We start from the raw sequence: 21228 nt of genomic DNA, 5'->3' as shown, positions 1-21228 counted from the left end.
GTGGCTCAGTGTTAAAGAGCGTGCCTGCCAGTGCGGGAGACAGGGGTTCGGTCCCTGATCCGGGAAGACCCCACATGCCTGGAGCAGCTCACCTGGTGTGGCGCAGCTACAAGGCTGTGCACTAGAGACTGGGGGCTGCAACTGCTGAAGCCCATGTGCCTGGAGCCTGTGCTCCAGCAGGAGAAGTCGCCACAGTGAGAAGCCTGGGCACTGCAGCTGGAGAGGGGCCCCCACGTGCCGCAACTAGAGAAGCCCAGGGAGCGACGAAGGCCCAGCACAGCCGGAAACAAAGAAAGATTTTTTTAAAAAATCAACGGAACGGGGTCAAGAGTCAGGCATAACATCTGGCCTGGCCAGGAGATACCCAAGAGGAACTTGACCATTCAGTTCCATCTTTTATTCTTAAGACTTGACACCCTACAAAAAATGAAGTAACATGTGTGTCTGTGTACGGTAGGCACCCAAGAAACTGAGATTCAGTTTAGTTGGCCTTAGCTGGCTTTAGTTGCCAGCCTAGGCTCTACCTACAAATTTGGATTTTTTTAAAAATTTAACATTAGAAGTCTAATTTGACTCAGTCCATATTAGATATCTGCTGTGTGTAACTAGTGAACTTCTTAGATAAGCGCTAGTGGTAAAGGACCCACCTCCCAATGCAGGAGACATAAGAAACCTGGGGTTCAGTCCTGGGTCAGGAAGATTCCCTGGAGGAGGGCACAACACCTCCCTAGTATTATTGCCTGGATAATCCTCACAGACAGAGGAGCCTGGCAGACTACAGTCCACAGGGTTGCACAGAGTCGGACACGACAGAAGTCACTTAGCACTCATGCATGTGACCCTGACCAGCATTTGAAATTTTAAGATAGCTGGCTAGAGTTAAGGTCTTGTATGGTCCTTAAGCAGAGCTAAACCAAATGGCCCACCTGAAAAACTAACCCTTTCTCATCCCCAGTGCTGTGTGGGATAGACTTGATGCTGTTACTGTGCTCTGATCAGGCATGTCCAAAGATCAGACTCTTTGAGACCCCATGAACTGTAGCCCCCCAGGCTCCTCCGTCCATGGGATTTTCCAGGTAAGAATACTGGAGTGGGTTGCCATTTCCTCCTCCAGGAGATCTTCCTGACCCAGGGATCAAACCTGAGTCTCCTGTGTGTGCTGCAGGCGGATTCTTTACTGCTGAGCCATCGGGGAAGCCCATAGACTCGATATTACATGGGGTATCCAGAATTTAGGGCCAATTATTTGAGCACATGTAAGTTATTAGAATATAGGTCTTGAGTCATGCATTTCATGACATATTTAGCAGAGTGAGTTAAATTGAGTTTCCCTTTGGTTTGAGAAGAGGAGAAAGCAATTTCTATGGTATATTGCTGATGATGTATAGGAAGCAGAGCTTTGTGGTAGATCTGCTTTCCCTTGCATAGATCCTCTGCCGCTCTCACTAACTTCCTGCGGGTTGAAAATTATCTGTAGATGGAGACATACCTGGACTTCCCTTGGGAAACGCCCTGCCTTCTCCAGGGCCCCAAGGCCTCATCTGTGAATCAAAGAAACTCAATAGGTGTTTCTCCAACAGTTTTTCTGATATGCTAATTCTATGATCACTCATCTAATACATTCCATTTTAATTTTTTTTTTCTTTAGCAAATGTTGATGTTTTAGCGGCAATGGTAGCAGATAACAGCGTGTGTGATCCTGAAAGGTGAGTGCTTTCCCCCTGATTTTATGAGGCTTTTGTTTTCAATTACCTGCTGGAGCAGGTTTCTCTACTTTGTCCTTATTGATACGTGAGCCAGAGAATTCTTTGCTGTGGGGAACTGTCCTGTGCCTTGTAGGAAGTTTAACAGCATTCTTGGCCTCCAGTGAATAGATGCCATTGTCCCTTTCTCCTGTGATGTGACATCCCACAGTGTCTCCTGACATTGTCCATGTCCCCTGGGGGTGAAGTCGCCCCTGGTTGAGAACTGCTGGGTTAGCGAACCATGATGAGAAGAGGAAGCCCTGGAGCTGGGCACCTGAATTGTCTTCCCTGCACCACTTACGGCTCCCCTCTTCTCGAGTAAGTTAACTGACTACTCTGAGCTCAGGTTCCATTATCTATAAACTGGGGGTAACCACCATACCAACCTAACTGGAACATCATAGGAAATACAGAATATCTTAGGCATTGAAAGACCTCCATGAACAATTCTGCTAAATGAAAAAGTGGGCTGGTTTGGGAGCACCTGCTAAGTTCTATTTTTGTATTAAGGTATAGATGTTTGTTTTAAATTATGGTTGTTGAACTTTACAGTTGGTCGTAATTATAATCACAGGCAACTATATTTCTGTGTAGTCTTTCATGCTTCAGAGAGCATTTATTGAGTGCCTGCTGTATGGTGGGCATGATGCTGGAGCTGGGCCTTCATACATCCTTGCCAAGGAGGACTCAGTCTAATGGGGAGTAGAAACAAGAAGTATGGGAAGCTTGTGGGGAGAGGAAGTTCAGGACAAAAAGCCCAGGAGAGTGAAAGTGTGGGATGCCCCGGGAAGGTTCAGTCTAGGGTGGCCTGAGGATGTGCTGTGGACAGAAGCGGGAAGGACCAAGGAAGCAGATTGGGTCTGAGTGACCTGGCAAGGGGTTTGGACCTTTTTCTGCTTACTCTCTGGGCTGTGCACACAGCACATCTTAGCTGTTTCATACATGTTTGTGAAACCAGCCGCATTAGATCTGCGTTTCAGGGAGGTGACTCAGTTCAGGAAGGACAGTGTTGGGAGCCCTGGTGGTGTAGTTCATAGAGACTTATGGGCTGTGGGTCCCCCCACATTCCAGCCCTGACCACAGGCTCATCTAAGGACCATGTCACCTCAGTCATCTTCAGTTCAGTTCGGTTCAGTCGCTCAGTTGTGTCCGACTCTTTGTGACCCCATGAATCGCAGCACGCCAGGCCTCCCTGTCCATCACCAACTCCCGGAGTTCACTCAGACTTGCGTCTATAGAGTCAGCGATGCCATCCAGCCGTCTCATCGTCAGTCGTCCCCTTCTTCTCCTGCCCTCAATCCCTCCCAGCATCAAAGTCTTTTTCAATGAGTCAGCTCTTTGCATGAGGTGGCCAAAGTACTGGAGTTTCAGCTTTAGCATCATTCCTTCCAAAGAAATCCCATTAGAGCATCCTAAAGTCCCCATCACTGGGTTTTAAGCATAGCACGTATAGATAATTGTTTCTTTTTTTTTCTTTTGATAAATATTTCTTGAATGAATGTTGTTAAACTTTCAATTCAACCTCCTAATATGTGGTATTAACATTGTTTACCCCAGAAAGCTGCAGCTGTGTGTTTTTATTTTAACAACCTAAAAAGTATCTTTAACAAACGCCAGGAAACTTTTGGCTGTTTGGGGTCTTTGAGACTTTCTCTTCAGTTATGCATGCTCCTTTTGAAGTGGACCAGTGGGCTGACTATCTGTAGCATGAAGGCTGGTTGATGCTATCATGAGACCTCCAGGTGCCTTTGGGACTCTTGGCCTGGTCTCAGGAGTCAGGCTCTGCTGTGACACGCTGACTGGCCCACACCCACACTCACACCCACCTATTCCACATCAGAGCACAGATTCCTGGTCAGGCCAGCCCTGTCGTGTCTTAACTCCTCCTTTTCTAGATTACCAGAGGCCTGACATGTGCCTTTTGAAAGCAGCCAGCATATAACCTTTAGACTTGTGCTTTTTATACTTTGGATGGTCTGGCTGGGTTTCTTCTAGGTTATCAAAGTAGTCTCCTCTGTTTCTGAAGCACTGTAGCATGATGGTTAAAATCATGGTTTCGGATTTAGTCTTTCTAGATTTGAATCTCAGAGCCATCACTTGTTAGCTGTGTGACTTTGAGCAAGTTGCTTAACTGCTCTGAGGCTCAGTGTCCTTGTTTTTAAATAATTCCAATTTAGAGGTTTTGTAAAGATCGAATGCTTAGAATGCTAAGTGTTAGGTTTTTATTATTACTATTATCGACATCTCTTTTGAGCATCACTTGATATCTTGGCCTAAAAGCTTTCTTCCTTTGACCCAATCAATAGTCAGACTGGATCAAATATTCTTTCCTAAGTCATCCAGTGATTTGATTGGAATTTAAGTTTTTCTTTCCTCCAGGGTATATATATTCAGGGCCTCTCTTTGCTTAGAGATCTAGAAGGCATTTGGGTAAGTATGAGAAATTAGTTTGCATGAAATTAGATTGTATGAGACGGGAGATCAGCCCTACAAGGAAAGAAACCTCGTACTTCAAAGACAAACAGTGCATCTTCATTAAAAGCAGTCGTTCATTTCCAACCAGTTAACTCCATAGACGGCAGCCCACCAGGCTCCCCCATCCCTGGGGTTCTCCAGGCAAGAACACTGGAGTGGGTTGCCATTTCCCTCTCCAGTGCATGAAAGTGAAAAGTGAAAGTGAAGTCACTCAGTTGCATCTGACTCTTAGCGACCCCATGGACTGCAGCCTACCAGGCTCCTCTGTCCATGGGAGTTTCCAGGCAGGAGTACTGGAGTGGGGTGCCATTGCCTTCTCCAACTAGAAGTGATAAATCACATCATTACTGTTCACAATGAGCTGTCATTGTATAGTCTCAAAGGCTGAGTACCTGCTGCCTGAGGTCAGTCCACAAAGCCCATTTGTATAATTGGAAGAGGTATATATATTTTTAAATTTAAACCTTTCTTACATTACAGAGGGAGCGAATGACATAGCTATTTCTTTCAAGTAACCTTTAATTTTTTTTCTTCCTATCTTAGCCCAGTGACACCCAGCACTCCTGGGAGCCCGCCGGTGAGCCCTGGGCCCTTGTCACCAGGGGGCACCCCAGGGAAGCATGTCTGCGGCCACCATCTGCACACAGTGGGAGGTCCCGTCGAGCGGGACGTGTGTCATCGGTGTAGGCACAAGCGGTGGCACTTCATAAAACCCACCAACAAGTCCAAAGAGGGCCGCCCGAGGCGCCAAGGAGAGGTCACCGTCCTCTCTGTGGGCAGGTGAGTCCTGGGATGCTTGGGGTTTATGTGACATGGTTGCTCTGCTGTGTGGATTTGTACACCTGTTAAATGTAGCGTGTGTTCTCCTGAGCCTGGCTTGGTCCTGTCTCTTGCCTTCTTTGATATTTTCTGGTGTAAGTCCTGCATTTTTCCAACAGAAGAAGAATTCTAAGAGGTGGCTATTGTGAGACCAGATGTGAGATGTATTGATTAAGGTAACAAATTAATTACTTGCTGTATTAGGGTTTTCCAGGAATCAATAAGATTCTGTATGTATTGTGTGTGTGTGTGTGTGTGTGTGTGTGTGTGTGTGCGCGCGCACGCGCGCACGCTTCCCAGAATGCCACTAGTGGTAAAGAACCCACCTGCCAGTGCAGGAGATGTAAGAGACATGGTTTCAGTCCCTGGGTCGGGAAAGTCCCCTGGAGCAGGGCAGGGCAACCCACTCCAGTATTCTTGCCTGGAGAATCCCACAGACAGGGGAGCCTGGCAGGCTATGGTCCATAGGGCTGCAAAGAGTTGGACACAACTGAAGCAACTGAGCATGCATGCATATATATACATAATCAATAAGATTCTATATTATGCTTCCTGGTGGCTCACGTAAAGAATCTGCCTGCCAGCGCAGGAGATGTGGGTTTGATTCCTGGATCAGAAAGATCCCCTGGAGGACGAAATGGCAACCCACTCCAGTATTCTTGCCTGGGAAATCCCATGGATAGAGGAGTCTGGCAGGCTGTAATCCATGGTGTTGCCAAGAGTTGGACATGACTTTAGCGACTAAACCTTCACCATATTATATATATATATGCACACACACATACATACGTATGAGAAGAGATTTATTATGGGAATTAGCTCACATGATTCATGGAGGCCAAGAAGCCCCACGACTTTCTTTCTGCAATCTGGATAACCAGAAGAGCTGGTGGTAATTCCGTCCAAGCCCAAAGGTCTGAGAACCAGGCAAGCCAATGGTGTTAGTCCTGGCACCAGTCTGAAGGCCTAGGAACCTGGAATGCTCATGTCTGATGGCAAAAGAAGAGTAATGTGTCAGCTCAAGGAAAAACAGCAAATTCAGTCTTCCTCTGCTATTTTGTTTTGTTTGGGCCTTTGAGGGTTTGGATGATTCTCATTTGCATTGGGGAAGATCTTTACTCAATCAACCAATTCAAATGCTAATATCTTCTGCAAAAGCCTTCTGCAGATGCCCTCAGACACACCCAGAACTAATGTTTTATCAACTCTCCGTGCAGCCCTTGGCCTGGGCAAGTGACAGCATCGCACTTTCTCCAATAGATAAAGAATCTCCACGCTATATAGCAGTTCCTGTCACTCGTGGAGATCAGATTGGTGGTGGCTCTTGGAGCGGTCATCCAGAGCCCCAGGTCCTTTCCATCTTGTGCCTCTGCCAGGTTTGCTAGCAGGAGAAAGTCCTCAGAGGATTGTTCACAAAAGGTTTTAATGGGGATGGGCCTGAAGTGGCACATTTCATTCTTCTCACATTCCTCTGGCTGGTGTTCAATTACTTGGCCACACCTAATGCCCAGGGAGGTAGGAATTGTCATCCAGCCATGTGCTGGGAAGAAGGAGAGAGAAGGAGCTGGTCCATTCTCTGCCGTGTAAGATCATGTGAGTTCCTGGGACTGCTTTCTTTAGTTCGCCTCCTCTGTGCCCTGGTTCCCCGGTCTTAAAGTTCCATTTACTGGTGACCTATATGTGATGCGGAGGTCTTTGGGGGTGATAAATCAATTTGACGATGTGTGTGTGTTAGTCACTTAGTTGTGTTTGACTCTTTGTGACCTCACGGACTACAGCCTATCACATGCCTCTGTCCATGGGATTTCCCAGGCAAGAATACTGGAATGGGTTGCCATTCCCTTCTCCAGGAGATCTTCCTGACCCAGGGAGGGAATGCAGGTCTCCCACATTGCAGGCAGTTTCTTTACGGTCTGAACAACCAGGGTAGTAATTTGATGATACGTGGTGAGCTTCCCTGGTGGCTCAGATGGTAAAGAATCTGCCCGCAATGCGGGAGACCTGGATTTGATCCCTGGGCTGGGAAGATGCCCTGGAGGAGGGCATGGCAACCTGCTCCAGTATTCTTGCCTGGAGAATCCCCATGGACAGAGGAGCCTGGCGGGCTGCAGTCCATGGGGTTGCAAAGAATCGGACATGACTAAGTGACTAAGCACACACACACACACACACACACACACACACACACACACACACACACAGCATTTTTGGTTGATTTTGAGAGTCCCACAGGAACTGCATGGCTAATGCTGCATGGGCAAAGGCAGTAGAGAGTAGTGGTGGAGAGTAAGCATGCTGGAGCCAGACTGGGGAAGCCCTGAGCAAACACCGACAGTGCTGCCTATATGGTCCTGCTTTCTCTGCTGATAACTCTAGGAAGAGTAGCCTAGACTCACCAAATTGCCCTCATTTGAGTCCTGGCATCACTACAAACTGTTCCTTCTCTTTGTGCCTCAGTATCCGCCTCTATAAAATGGGAATGACACCTCACTGGGTGGCTGTGAAGACTAAATAAGGTGACTCATGTAAAGATCTTAATTCAGTTTTTGTCAATTATTATACACTCAAGAATTGTTGGCTCTTATTAACCAGAAGGACCTACTGTACAGCATAGGGAACTCTGCTTAATATTATGGTAGTAACCTAAGTGGGAAAAGAGTTTGAAGAATGGATACATATGTATGTATAACCGAATCACTCTGCTGTACGCCTGAAACCTAACACAACATTGTTAATCAGCTATGCTACAATATAAAATAAAAGTTAGAAATAAGGAATTGCTGTCTGTTATTTTATCATTTGAGTTTCACTGAGTTTTACCATGTGTTGCACAGGCAACAAGGAAACTGCATGGCTCTTTGCCACTTAGAGCAAAACAGTGCTCCTCGTGACCATGCTGTTTTATTCAGAACAGAGTCATGGGAACTTATGAATGTAGAGTGGGGTGAGAACCTGCAAGTTGTTTGGACAAAGTGTATTTTGTTTCCTTTAAAAAAAATCTGCTGAAACTTTCTACTCAGATTCAACATGGCTTTTTTAAATGCCCCAGATCCTAGCACAAACACTGTAAAGTAATTAAACTCTAATTAAAAAAATGCCCCACATCCAACTCTGTGTCTTGCAGGTATTAACAGAATAAATACTGTGAATGTTGAATGAGCACAGGCTGCTTTTCAGCATATGTTGCTTCAAGAGAGTCGTAGAGTTTGACTGCCTAGGTTTGTGGTGACAGCTTTTTTCCTGATCCTCCTTTCACTTCCGCGGCATCTCCCTCCTGCTTCTGGTGGGTGAGCTCATTTTAGACAAAGAAGGAGGATTTCTTTTAGATGGTTATGAGGGAAATGGAGACCAGGACTAGAGACTCACAAAAGACTTATGAGAAAAGTATTCCAGTTGAATAAATTTTCCTTCTCTTTTAATTCTTAAGGAAATTTTCTCTCGAATTCCTTAACTCTTAATGAAAGCCAAATTTGCTTAAAACAAAACAAAACAAAACAAAACAGACAAAACCCAAGCATACACAAAAACCCTGCCTCTGACTGATGCTGATAAACATGTGATTGGGGCCATGTGTGTGTGTGCGTGCCTGTGTGTAGAGATAGACGTTCTGCCAGGAAAAGTTTGAGAAAGGCAACTGCCTAGTGAACATCTGATTTACATACTAGCCAAGCTTTTATCCAGTCTCTGTGGTTAAAACAACTGATGTAAGTGCTCAAGTCCTTGTTAGAAACCACAGCTCTGAGGCTGTTTCATATTTGAGTGCCCTTGTTTCTTGGTGCATTTTCACATGCTCTATAAACTGCGTAGCAGAGTCTGTGATGTGTTGAGTGAACAGTAGCTGGGAGGTTTGGTGGGGGACCGGGAGCCTTGCTCTGTTGGATGGTCCTTCCTGTTGTATATGGTGAATTTCTTTCCTTAAAAAAAATTTTTTTTTGCTTGAGGTATAGTTGATTTAAAATGTCATGTTAGTTTCAGATGGACAGCACAGTGATTCAGTTTTTATTACACACACACACACACACACACACACACACACATTCTTTTTCAGATTCTTTTCCCTTATAGGTTGTTACAAAATATTGAGTATAGTTCTCTGGAGTCCCTTGGACTACAAGGAGATCCAACCAGTCCATTCTAAAGGAGATCAGTCCTGGGTGTTCTTTGGAAGGGCTGATGCTAAAGCTGAAACTCCAGTACTTTGGCCACCTCATGCGAAGAGTTGACTCATTGGAAGAGACTCTGATGCTGGGAGGGATTGGGGGCAGGAGGAGAAGGGGACAACAGAGGATGAGATGGCTGGATGGCATCACCGACTCGATGGACGTGAGTCTGAGTGAGCTCCGGGAGTTGGTGATGGACAGGGAGGCCTGGTGTGCTGTGATTCATGGGGTCGCAAAGAGTCAGACACGACTGAGCGACTGATCTAAACCCTGTGCTACATAGTAGGCTCTTGTTGATTATTTTATTATATATAGTAGTGTGCACCTGTGAATGTGGTGATTTTCACTGCTGTCCTAACTTTTGACTGCGTTTGTTTTGGGATCCTCCAGGTGGATTTTTAGTTCATTCATGATTCTTGTTCAGTGGAAAGCAAAACCCTTCACATCTCCTCTTCCCCCCGCTCCACCCGCTCAGGTTTAGAGTTACAAAAGTGGAACCCAAGTCCAATCAGAAGGAGCGGAGAAGTTTGATGTCGGTTAGTGGGACCGACAGTGTCAATGGGGAGGTGCCGGTGACGCCTGTGAAGAGACAGCAGAGTGACGCAGAGTAGCAGGTGAGTTGCAGATGTGGCGGCATGGGGGTGGGGTGGCACATGGCGGGGAGAAAGTGCTGAAGAGCATCCCTGGGGTCTATGGTGACATGAGAGTGACTTGGCAAGGACATGGGAGTGGAGCAGGTAGGGCTCTAGGGGACAGAACACCATCTCCTGTCTGCCCTGAGCTTTGTGTGAAGAGCCCATCAACACAGGTGCCTCTAGAGGCTTGGCCTACGTGGTGATGAGGAGGATTACTTATGAGGCAATGTGGAGTGGTGGAGATTGTGGTAAACTAGAGATCACATGCCCCATCCATAGGGTTTGCATGCCCACAAGACAGGAGGCACTTAGTGTGGCTATATCTTTGCAAAAAAAAGATGGAAATCTAGGAGTTTTTACATATGAAATCACCACAGACTTTTAAATGTTGGCAGCGTGGTAAAAATCCTTTTAAAAACCGTTCAGGCCAAATGACACATAATCTTGTCGTCACTTCTAGGTTAACAGGGATTTGATAAAGCCTGGAGCAAGCAAAGCAATGCTTTTTCCTTTGAGAAACTAGTTTTCTTTGATGCCTCACAGTTCTAAAATATCCCTAGTAGAAATATTACTCTTTCCATCAGATATTTTGAAGGAATTTAAAAGTGAAAGTGAATGCTTCTTAGTTTGGCTGTTTTAACTTTGGAAGATATTACTTAAAAAAGCCTCTGCTAATTTGATATTGGCTTAGCTTTTATCTTCCTGTTTGCTTTCTGTTCTGGCTTGAGTCCTGCCCATCCCTTTCATGTTCTTTATTAGATATAAAAGGAAGGGAGTGACCAGCTCCAGAGTCTTCAGTGGAACCATCAGAGCCTGAGTGTTAAGGCAGGAGAGGTTCCACTTACAAAGGGAGGGGGAGGCAGGGTCCTGGAAGGTACAGGGAAATAGCAAGGTCAAGTCCCCATTTACCACTCACTAGCGCTGGGACCTGGGCAAGGTGCTTGGGCTTTTTGTGCCTCACTTTCCCCACTGGGAAGTAAAAATAATATTGCCTCCCTGGAGGGAATGGCAGTAAGATATGAGGGAAATAATGCAGGAGGCCCAGGGCCTGGCAGACAGGAAATGCTCAGTCAGTGCTACTAATCATTATAAGTGAATTCACTGGTGGTCAGTGTGGCTGTGTGGGGGGAGAAGTGGCTTTTGGGTGCAGCTTCTCTGATAACCTGCCCAGGCTCAGAGGGGTTGGGGATGATCCAGAAGTCATCTGGAGGAATTGTGCTCCTAAATTCCATAAGACATAGGGGTTCTCACAGCTTTCCAGCACTAACTCTTGCTGTCTTGCCCTTGGGAAGATCTGGCCCCTCCCCGTGAGTTGAGAAGCCCAACAGGGGCTTTCTTAAAAGCAGAGTTCCTTTTTAGTCAGTTACTCTTGCCTTGGGAAGGGAACCAGTATTTAGGAAAAGGAAGTGGATGATGAAGATAATAATAAAAGCAACTGATGTCAGTTCAGAGTTGTAGTCTTCTGGATGTTGTACTGAGATATATCTCACATGTCACTATTATAAACATTTCCTAATGGGATGAATACTTTTATCCCTGCTTTATAGATGGGGAAATCAGTGCATGGAAAGGATAAGTCATATACATGGTGTGGGTCACATAGCTGGAAGGAGGAGCTGATGTGAACCGAGGTCTGTGACTCTAAGACCAGCCACACTCTTCTGCCATCCTGGGGTGCTCATGAAGGGGCAGCTGAAGACCCGCGAATGCAGAACATTTCCCCCAATGATCTCGAACCTGGTGGTCTAATATGGTAGTCACTGGTCATCTATGGCTACTTAAATTTAAATTAATTTAGATAAAAAATTTAGCTCTACAGTTGCACTAGGCACATTTTAAGTGTTCAGTAGCCACAGATGGCTAGGGTGTGCCATATTGGACAATGTAGATAAGGAACATTTCCGTTGTTGCAGAAAGTGTTACTGACGGAGTAGATGGTCCTCAGATGTTAGAACTGGAGTTCTGAGTGATTTTGGTCAATTAGAGAAGCATTCTGACTGAAAGCGTGAGGGCTTGCCTTTTGAGAAGAGAAGTATGTGGCTATTCAAGTCTAAGGTGAGGAAGGCCAGCCAGGTCAGCTGCAAAGAAAGCATGAGTTGTGATGACAGTTCTGCAGATGAGTCATCAACCTGGCAGTGTGTTGAGGGATGGAGCAGACCGTGGGTAAGAAGACACTGTTCGCCCTCGGGCAGGAAGTGCAAGGTGATCCTTGGTCTGGCCCAGCAGGATTACAGCCTTGCTAATGTGCCGTGGCTGGTTTTGGCCACTACTGCCCAGAGAGAGGCACTCAGGATCTGGGAAGGTTAAAAGAATTAGGCTTGCTCAACTAGTGTTCTTGGTCCAAATTCTGTCTGTATCTGGATTTGATCCAGTCATCCGAAATTCTGACCACATCTCACTGGTTTAAAATTTGATACTCTCTGCAAAGCATCCAGTCATCTCCCAGGATTTTGTGAAAGAGCATTGGGTTTGATTAGGAGACCTGGGCTTTCATCCTAGCTTTGCTACTTGGAAATCATCCTCAACTGTTTTTACCCTTGGTTTTCTTGAATGTGAAATACGATACTGAATTCATCAATTGAATGCAGGTGCCAGGAGAGCGTCTGGCATGTCGTTGGCTCTCGGTGGTGGTGTGCTGGCCAAAGGGTCAACAAGCACATGAGTGACCTTAGAGAGGGGTGTGTTTTCTGAGCCTTCAACTTTTTAATTAATTTTGGAATAAAAAAATAATATTTATTTTGGAAAATTTCAGAGAGACTCAGAAGTAGAGAGAGTAGTGTCATGAATACCCGTGGGACTAATTTATTTCTAATACGTGCTGCGTGTTGAGTATCTACTGTGTACCTGGCATGCTTTGGAAGGAGTAGTAGGGAGATGCCAGGTTAAGCACAGAGAGTTGAAGCAACTTGTTTGAAGTTAGCAGTAAGAATGTGGTAGAGTTTAGAGTCCAGCCCAGGCAGTCTGGCTCCTGGAGTCCCAGAGGTCACCACTCCACCAGGTCTGGGAAAATCAGGTCCTGGGATTAGAGTCTGCTGGGGGGACTTGCTAAGAAAGGAGGGAAGGGAATATTCGTTGACACTTAAAAATACTTATGTATTCATGAAAATTTTTCTTGCTTGGTTTCTTATTATTTATCATCCTCCAAGAGATGGCTATTTAATAGGACTTGATTTTTCAACTAGAGAAATCTGGAAGTTTTTCCTTCTGGACCCAGATAGCAGAGTTCTGAGCTTGTTCTGAGCTGAATCAAAAGATCTGCAGTGGAATGTGGCTAATACAGTAAGACAGGAGTGTTATGTATCTTTAGAGTTGTATTTTTTTTTGAAAAATGTTTTTGTTTAAATTTGGATTTTTTGGCCATGCTATTTTACTGAAATGCCTTGTTTTAAACTGGAGTGGGTTGCCATTTCCTTCTTCAGGGGATCTTCTCAACCTAGGGATCAAACCCAGGTCTCCCATATTGCAGGCAGATTCTTTACTGTCTGAGCCACCTGGGGCTACTGTTTTAATGTAAGACTGCTCCAAATATTTGAATGCAAATGCACATCTACCCAGTGATTAGGATTCCTTCTTAAAAAAAAAAAAAAATCCAGTGGCTGATACCACAGACTGGATTTAGGATTTCTCTCCCTCTCCTTCTCTTTTTATTTTTTCTTTTAAAGTAATTTTTATTGGCATTTTCCTTCTATTTTTAAAAAATAAAATCTGCTGTTTGGCATTTTTTTCCCCTCTGTTTCCTTGGCCTGAGTTCTATTTTGTAGCTGGATCTGATTTGCCCTCTGCCTGATTTATTTTGGCAATGCAGTTAAAATGGTTTCTTTTTTCCACAGAAAATGTGTTTTTATTTCTTCTTAGAAGAATAAGCTTTTGTTCTTCAAAGTTAAATAAATCAAATTGCTTTCAGCCTCTAAATGCCACTGCTTTGTCTTCATTATCATTGGTCTTTTGCTTTTTAAAAGTGATGCTGTCCTAAGCAATCTCCAGCACATGTTTCTGAAGTATCTGCCCCCCCTCCCTTTTTTTTTCCAATTTATGGTAGTACCTTATTGAAGACATTGATTTGGTAAGCTTACAGAACAATGTTTTTTATGAAAACAAAAATTGTATAAAATATCTTTTTGTTTCAAGTTTTTTTTTTTGTTATTGGAGCTATTCAATTAATTATTATTTCAGTCCTTTAGCTTAGTGATTAAAGGCTGAGTTTTAAGAATTTCCTGGTGGTCCAGTGGTTAGGACATCACAGTCTCATTGCTGAGGCCCCATGTTCGATCCCTGGCTGGGGACCTAAGGGGATCCCACAAGCTGAGTGGTGCTACCAAGAGAAAAAAAAATAGAAAGGACAGCTGAGTTTTTTTTTTGTTTTTTTTTTAGGACAGCTGAGTTTTAAACTGCTTAGGTTTTCCTGAGGTGGGGGCGGGGGGTGGAGTTGTTTAAGAATTCCTTTTTTTTTTAAGCTTTAAATTTTTTTATTTTTATTTTTTAATTCTTTTCTTTTTGGCTGCGCTGTGCACAGGCGCTGTTGCAGCACATGGGCTTTCTCTAGTTGCAGTGAGCCCAGCTTTTCATTGCAGGGGCCTCTCTTGTTGCAGAGTACTGGCTCTAGGGTTCGAGGGCCTCAGTAGTGGCAGTGCATGGGTGGAGTTGTCCTGAGACATGTAGGATCCTAGTGCCCAGACCAGGGATCAAGCCTGCGTCCCCTGCATTGGCAGATGGATTCTTGTGAAGTCCCTAAACTGCTTAGGTTTAATTTTAACTATGCCACTAACTACCGATTATTTTCAGCAAGTTACTTAACCCCTCCAATCCTCAGTTCTTCATCTTTAAAGTGGTGGGGGGTGGGGTGTTTGAACATGAATGACATACTGTGTATGTACAATTCTTAAATCAGGCCTTGGCACAGAGTTAGTATTAACTAACTCACTATTCACTATTATCAGTAATTTCCACCCCACTCTCAGGGGTCTTCGTTATTCATTAGCTCATTCCTCAAGCATCACTTTTGGATACTGTGACTCGCTTTTTACTTCTTAAGAACATTAGGGCTTTGGACTCTGATGACATTTCAGAAATAGATACTTGGCAAGTCCCTTAGGAATTTGGGCTGTTTTCTTGTTTGTGTTAAGAGGGGCTTAGAAATAACCATGCCCCTTTTACTGGAGGTGGAATCAGGATTAGTAACAAGGCAATTGAAAAGTGTTGTAACTTAAATTTTTTTTATTAGACAAATCAGAGAAGGGGTTATATGAAGAGGTAGTGTGGACTGAATTAACTATGCTGCTGCGTGGCTGGGGCTCTGCTCAGGGATAAAAGTCTCCTTTTTGCCAAGACTATCTCAGGGATGATGCTCCCTTCCTTTTCAGGACCACGGCCAGGCACAAGGTCAGTTCTCCTGACCTTCAGGGCTTTCATTTCCTACACTAACAGTGAGGGAAGGCATGCTTTTTTCCGTTTTGCTTTTGAACTCTTGTGACAGGCAGTGCAGTGAAAGTCGCTGAGTCATATCCGACTTTTTGTGACCCCATGAACTGTAGCCCACCAGGCTCCTCTGTCCATGGGATTCTCCAGGCAAGAATACTGGAGTGGGTTGCCCTGCCCTCCTCCAGGGGATCTTCCTGACCCAGGAATTGAACCCACATCTCTTATGTCTCCTGCACTGGCAGGCAGATTCTTTACCACTAGTGCTGCCTGGGAAGCCTGAGAAAGTTTAGGTACCATGAGTTAATTTTTTTCTCTATAGCTTATATTTTTTTTCAGGGCAAAATGCATATATATTTTTTTAAAGCGAAAGGATCTCATATTTGATGGAAGCCCCTTCAGTTGGTTCCTTGGCATTTATAGACAGAAACTACACTCAAATAGCCATGGATAGGACCACCTGGCTGATTTAGAAATGGCATAATACATTTCTAAAGAGTAAAAGCAGTACTTTCTTTAATGCTTGTGTTGTCCTTATATGAAAGACCAATCCCACTGAGTCCATCTTAAATATGAAAGTGGAGGGAGGTTAACATCTGTCCTTGACTATTCACTGCCTGTGCAAAACACAGGCCTGTAGAACCAGGCAGATGAGAAGAGCTAAGTGGGGGATAGACATTTGAATGCAACCTGATGAGTTATGGGTGGTCATCTCTGCACTTTGTAGTTGAAGAGCCAGGCTCAGTGGGATGAACTTTTCCTAGATCCCTGAGCTAGGTAGGGAGAGGGCTTAGGTGGGAAGAAATCCACATATTGGAGCCAATATGCTCCGATGTGGTTTTGAAGTTCAAGGAAGCTTTGCTTCAACAGAGAAAACAATCCTCATTCAGTGTAGCCCTGTAATTCACAGCGGTGATCATTTCAACGTTATCAACTTTCCCTAGGCTCCATCTCCTATGGGGACCACCTGATGTCTTTCGGCTGTTAGAGCTGTGTCTGGATCAGTCCAAATTTGTGAGCTATTCTGTTTTCTTACAAGTAGACTGAGATCATAGACTTTGCAGTCTCAGAGGAGCTGTGATGGCTAATTCAGGTCAGTTCCAGTACAGTTTTGTCTTTTAAAAGTATTTATTGAGCTCCTGCTATGTGCCAGGCTTTAGGATCGCAACAGTGTGGAAAAGGGACAGAGGTGGGCCATGCTGTCACGGAACTTCTGCTCGTTTTTGTAGTAATTGTTTCTCCCCACGGCCCCGTCCCCTCGTTTAAGAATAAAGAATGTCCTCAGACATTAGGGACATTGTTCAAAGTTATCAGGGATGGTTCATTCCAGAGCCTGAGCTTGGACTTCCTGATAGTTCAACCTCTTCACTGCTTCTGAGAGCCTGGATATTACAAGTGTTTGAAATGGAATCGCTTTTAAAAATGGAAAAATGAGACATACACGCAATATAATATTCAAATAGCATTAAAAAGTTGTGGAGTGAAAGTCTTTGAAAAACCAAGACTTTATCCTGTCTACACCCTTTCACCCCTACCACACACACACATCATTTCCCAGTCTTTTTCCCAAGAGGGGACCACGGTGGTTGTGTCCTCAATATCCTTTCAGGATTATGCTATGCATGTACCTGCTTATACAGCACATATATGTGTCAGGACTTCACTGGTGGTCTAGTGGTTAAGAATCTACCTGCCAGTGCAGGGGATGTGGGTTCAATGCCTCGTTGGGGAACTAAGATCTCACATGCCCCACCAGGCAACTAGAGAGAAGCCCCCACACCACAACGAAGACCCAATAAATATGTAAAGAATTTTTTAAAAACGTACATATGTGTCTGCAGCCTCCTCCTTTGCCCTTCTACAAATAAGAGCTTAGATACATGTCTGCATCTTCCTTTTTACTGATGTTGATGACTGATAACTTCCCTGAACTGTTTTTATTCTCCCACATTGATTTAGCCATGAGGAGTGGACATGCTGGACTCATTTAAAATGTTGTATGCCCTGTTGGTTCTGTGTTGTTGGGAATAGCCCCCAAAACATTTATGGACATGATCTGAGAATCTGGGGTGGACCTAAAACATACTTATAACTATAGTGTTCTAAATTATTCTCCACACCTTTGATCTGTATACAGCGAGACTGAAACATTTGTCAGTGTTCCCAGAATTTAGATAACTTGGGGGCCCAGAGATTTTGTTTTGTTTTGCCACCAAAGTTAACTGTCTCCTCTCCTCAATTATCTCCCTCGCCAGGGTCTGCTCCAGGGTGCCTCCCTAGTGCTGGCTGGAAGGGGACCCGCTGACCGCTCAGGGAGCTTATCTGTCCTCCCGGGTGGCCCTGCCACCCTCTGACAAGGCTTGGGAAAGAGGGCTGCGATGTCTGCCCTTTCACCACAGAAGCTGCAGCATTGGAGGCTCACGGGGATTTTGGAGGATGAAAGAAAGGGCAGACCTAAGGCATCCTAGGAAATGCCTTTGGAGACATTTTGACCTAAAATGGGAAAGAAGAGAAAATTAATAGTCATATTCAGGATTTTTATGTTTCTTAATCTGTAACTCAAGACTTGGAACTACTAACTTTAACTAGCTAAATAAACAGTAGTCCCTGTTTTCTGGTAGTCATCTATTTTCTACAAGGATGTATGGTGTAGTAGCTCCACAGTATGGGTTCTGGAACCAGACTCCTTGTGGCAAGTCCTGGCCTGGCATCTTATAGCTGTGTATTCTTGGACAAGTTCCTTAGCCTTGGCTTTTCCATCTGCAAAATGGGCTTAATAATACTACCACCTGCCTCATAGGGATGTTGTTCCTTGGCACTTCGCAACTGCTAAATAGGCAAATGCTTCATGTTATTATTGCAATATTGTGTCAGATGGAGCCTATTTAAACACTTAGCAAATAAAAGTGTAAAAATTTAATTTTGGGGGGGCATGTGACATGTAGTTCCTTAGTTCCTGACCAGGGATCGAACCTGTGCCCCTGGCAGTGGAAACACATAGTTTTAACCACTGGATCACCAGGGAAGTCCCCCAAATGAATAGTTTTTGATGTTTCTTAATTTTCCTGAGGCTCAGAGAGGCAGGTTAGATGTAACCTATAAGATGTTGTGGTTTTGTTTATTTGACACTCAGGTAGAGACTTACTGGGGTTTCCCTGATGGCTCAGCGGTAAAGAATCTGCCTGGAATGCAGGAGACGCTAGGAGATGCAGGTTCAATCCCTGGGTCGGCAAGATCGCCTGGAGGAGGGCATGGGAACACACTCCAGGCAACCCATTCTTGCCTGGAGAATCCCATGAACAGGGGAGCCTGGCGGGCCACAGTCCATAGGGTCACAAAGGGTCTCACACAACTGAAGTGACTTAGCATGAGCACGAGAGACCTCCTAAAGGCAAGGCGGTAGAGAGGCAGTGTTTAGCTCATTTTGTTTTCCTTAGGAGAAAGAGGTGGGACTGTTCGGAGTCATAAGTGGTTCTGCCTGGAGCTTAGTGTAGATATTGAGTCAGAGGTGTATTGAGACTAGTAGGGAACTGCTGTATTTCGTTTAAATCCTTCCCAAGTGAACCCTTGTTTTTCCAAATACAGAATAACTTTCCATTTTACTTGGAATAAAGTGCTCTGATTCTCACCATCCATTGGATTGGTAAATCACAAGCTCACCTGTTGTCACTTGGGAAGCCCAATGTTGCTAAATATATGAACACCTTTAAATTGCTGTGCAGCTGGGACTTACCTGGTGGTCCAGTGGTTAAGACGTCACCTTCCAGTGCAAGGCGTGTAGGCTTGATTCGTGGTCAGGGAGCTAAGATCCCAAATACCTTGGGGCCAAAAAACCAAAACAGAAAACAAGCAATGTTGTAACAAATTCAATAAAGACTTTCAAAATGGACCACATCAAAAAGTCTTTAAAAAGTTCTGTGAAGCTATAAGTCAGATTAACCCTCAGACTTCTCCGTAATATCCACAACTAATGTGAGAAAGCTATCAAAGCTACAGGGAGTGGACAGCTTCCCCATTGGTGTCAGACAAGGGCAGGCTCCGGAAGACCCCACGGTGCCATGAATGTCTCCGTGTGATTGGTGTGGCAGTGACTGTGGGGCTTCCAGGTGGGACCTCCTGGGCTGGAACCACTGCTTTCCTATTATTAGTTGTGTGGCCTTGGGCGAGCTATTGAACCTGCTAGCCTCAGTGTCCACTTATGAAAAATGAGAGTCGGCCTTGACTCATGGAGTCGCTGGAAAGAGTGAGTTACTGAATCTGGAGTGCTTAGCACGGCAGTGTCTGGTACATAGCACTGTGTAAATGTCAGCCACTGTTGTTGGTAGTCAGACAGTGCTCCTGCCTTAATCCCCTGTCCTTGGAGGTCTTAGTGTTCACTGTCAATGAGTGTTTTTAGGCCTGTAATATCTTAAAACATGGCTCTCATTATTAAAGGGGTCAGATCCTTTTTTCTGGAGAATCCCTTTTAGGAAGGGACATATGTTTCCTAATCAAAGCTCTACTGTGGCTTGTGTGGAACCTTAATAATGGAATGATTGTTTTTATTATTAGAATTGTGTAGAAAGCAGTAAACTTTACAGAAAAAGATGACCACTTTTTTCTAGATTTTTTTTTTCCCCTCTAACGTTCTTAATTTCTCTCCATCAGTCTTGTTCTATGATGGAAATAGTCACACTTGGGACTTCTGAATTGTCTTTTCAGTATATGGAAGTTTTGTTTCATTTCTCCCAGCTTGAGTAATCGCTTGTGTAAGATAATCATCTCCAAATTTCCCCCATCTTACCCCCCCAAAAGATAGGTCAGTCTTATTAATTATGTAAGGTCCCATAGGGGTGGACCTGAGAATAACCGGTGGATGGAGTGTTTTTCTCCCTCTGGTCCCTGCTTCTGGCCTTCGTTAGCGCTCACGCCAGCCCATCCCTGGCATTCACACTGCTGTGTGCCCTTAGAGAAGGCACCTTTTAGCATTAATGTGCTGTAGTATAGAAATACTATTTTAAAATATGTTTGTTCATAAATACAGTTGTATTCACAGCTGTAGAATGAAATGAGAAGGAATTTAATGCACCATGACACAGTACCAGAAAAGAGGCTGCAGTTGGAAATTTATAAGTTGTTCAGAACCTGGCGTCTTCTTTCCTCTGGATTATTGCTCAGATAAGACAGGCATTTACCTGGGAATTGATAGCTGCCATGCTGGTCAAGTTTTCCCTTTTGTTAAGTGTGTCTTTGTGAAGAGGGAGAGCCCAGGACTGTAATCAGTGCTGGGTAGCATTCAGTAGCCCCTGAAAGGTTAACTTTCCTTTTTTCTGCCTTGTTTCAGGTATTAGTAATCAAGACTTTAAGCAGCAGTTTGTACTTTTCACATCCTCTTTCAAAGACATTGTATGCACTGCAGTTTTAATCAGCCACAGAAGACCATTGTAGAAGAGAGCCTCCTTGATGAGATGCTGGTGATGGTCATGATAGCTAACTTTAAGGAGGCTACTGACTGCTTGGCCTTGTGTTAAGCATTGCACATATATCCTCTTATGTAAAACCCCCAACAGCTCTATGAGGGATGCTGCAGAGAGGCCAAGGTTCAACAGCTAGTCACAGGGGTCTGGATTTGGGGACAGGCCACTGGCCCGACTCTTCCTTTTTAGCCAGCCTTGGTCTTACATGCCCTCTCCTTAAAGTTGGTCAAACCTATGCAAAGAACTCTAAATGGGAAGTTCTACTAGGTTGGAATGATGGAAATGTTTACTTTGATGGCACATTTCATTCTAAGCCTGACATCCCTTGCTTTTGACCTTCTTGCTTCTGTAATGCAAGAAAGTCCAGGGCTGAGGGAGCAGCTGATAAAAGAGGAGACATAAAAATAGTTGAGTACCTATTTTCTAGTTAATGGCCTAGTGTGAAGTTTTCCTGAGAAAATTCTCTTTTTTGTTTACTTTTTTCTTCTTTTAGGACAATTTTTCTATTTTTGCACCTCTGGCT

The 21228-nt window shown here is 44.5% G+C and overlaps 1 protein-coding gene across 1 annotated transcript in view; it reads left to right on the top strand.

The window, feature by feature from the left end:
* RELL1 (RELT like 1) overlaps positions 1-21228 on the top strand; it is a 76170-nt gene that overhangs the window by 51485 nt on the left and 3457 nt on the right. Inside the window, exons 4-6 of the mRNA XM_004009762.6 lie at positions 1649-1706; positions 4764-5000; positions 9675-9813. Of these exons, the coding sequence (XP_004009811.1) occupies positions 1649-1706; positions 4764-5000; positions 9675-9810 (431 nt within the window). The 3' untranslated portion in view covers positions 9811-9813. The remainder of the gene's footprint in view (positions 1-1648; positions 1707-4763; positions 5001-9674; positions 9814-21228) is intronic.

Source organism: Ovis aries, chromosome 6, assembly GCF_016772045.2.
Source record: "Ovis aries strain OAR_USU_Benz2616 breed Rambouillet chromosome 6, ARS-UI_Ramb_v3.0, whole genome shotgun sequence".
Taxonomy (NCBI): domain Eukaryota; kingdom Metazoa; phylum Chordata; class Mammalia; order Artiodactyla; family Bovidae; genus Ovis; species Ovis aries.
Note: the sequence above shows the minus strand (reverse complement) of the source record. Positions and strands in the feature narration are given on the sequence as shown.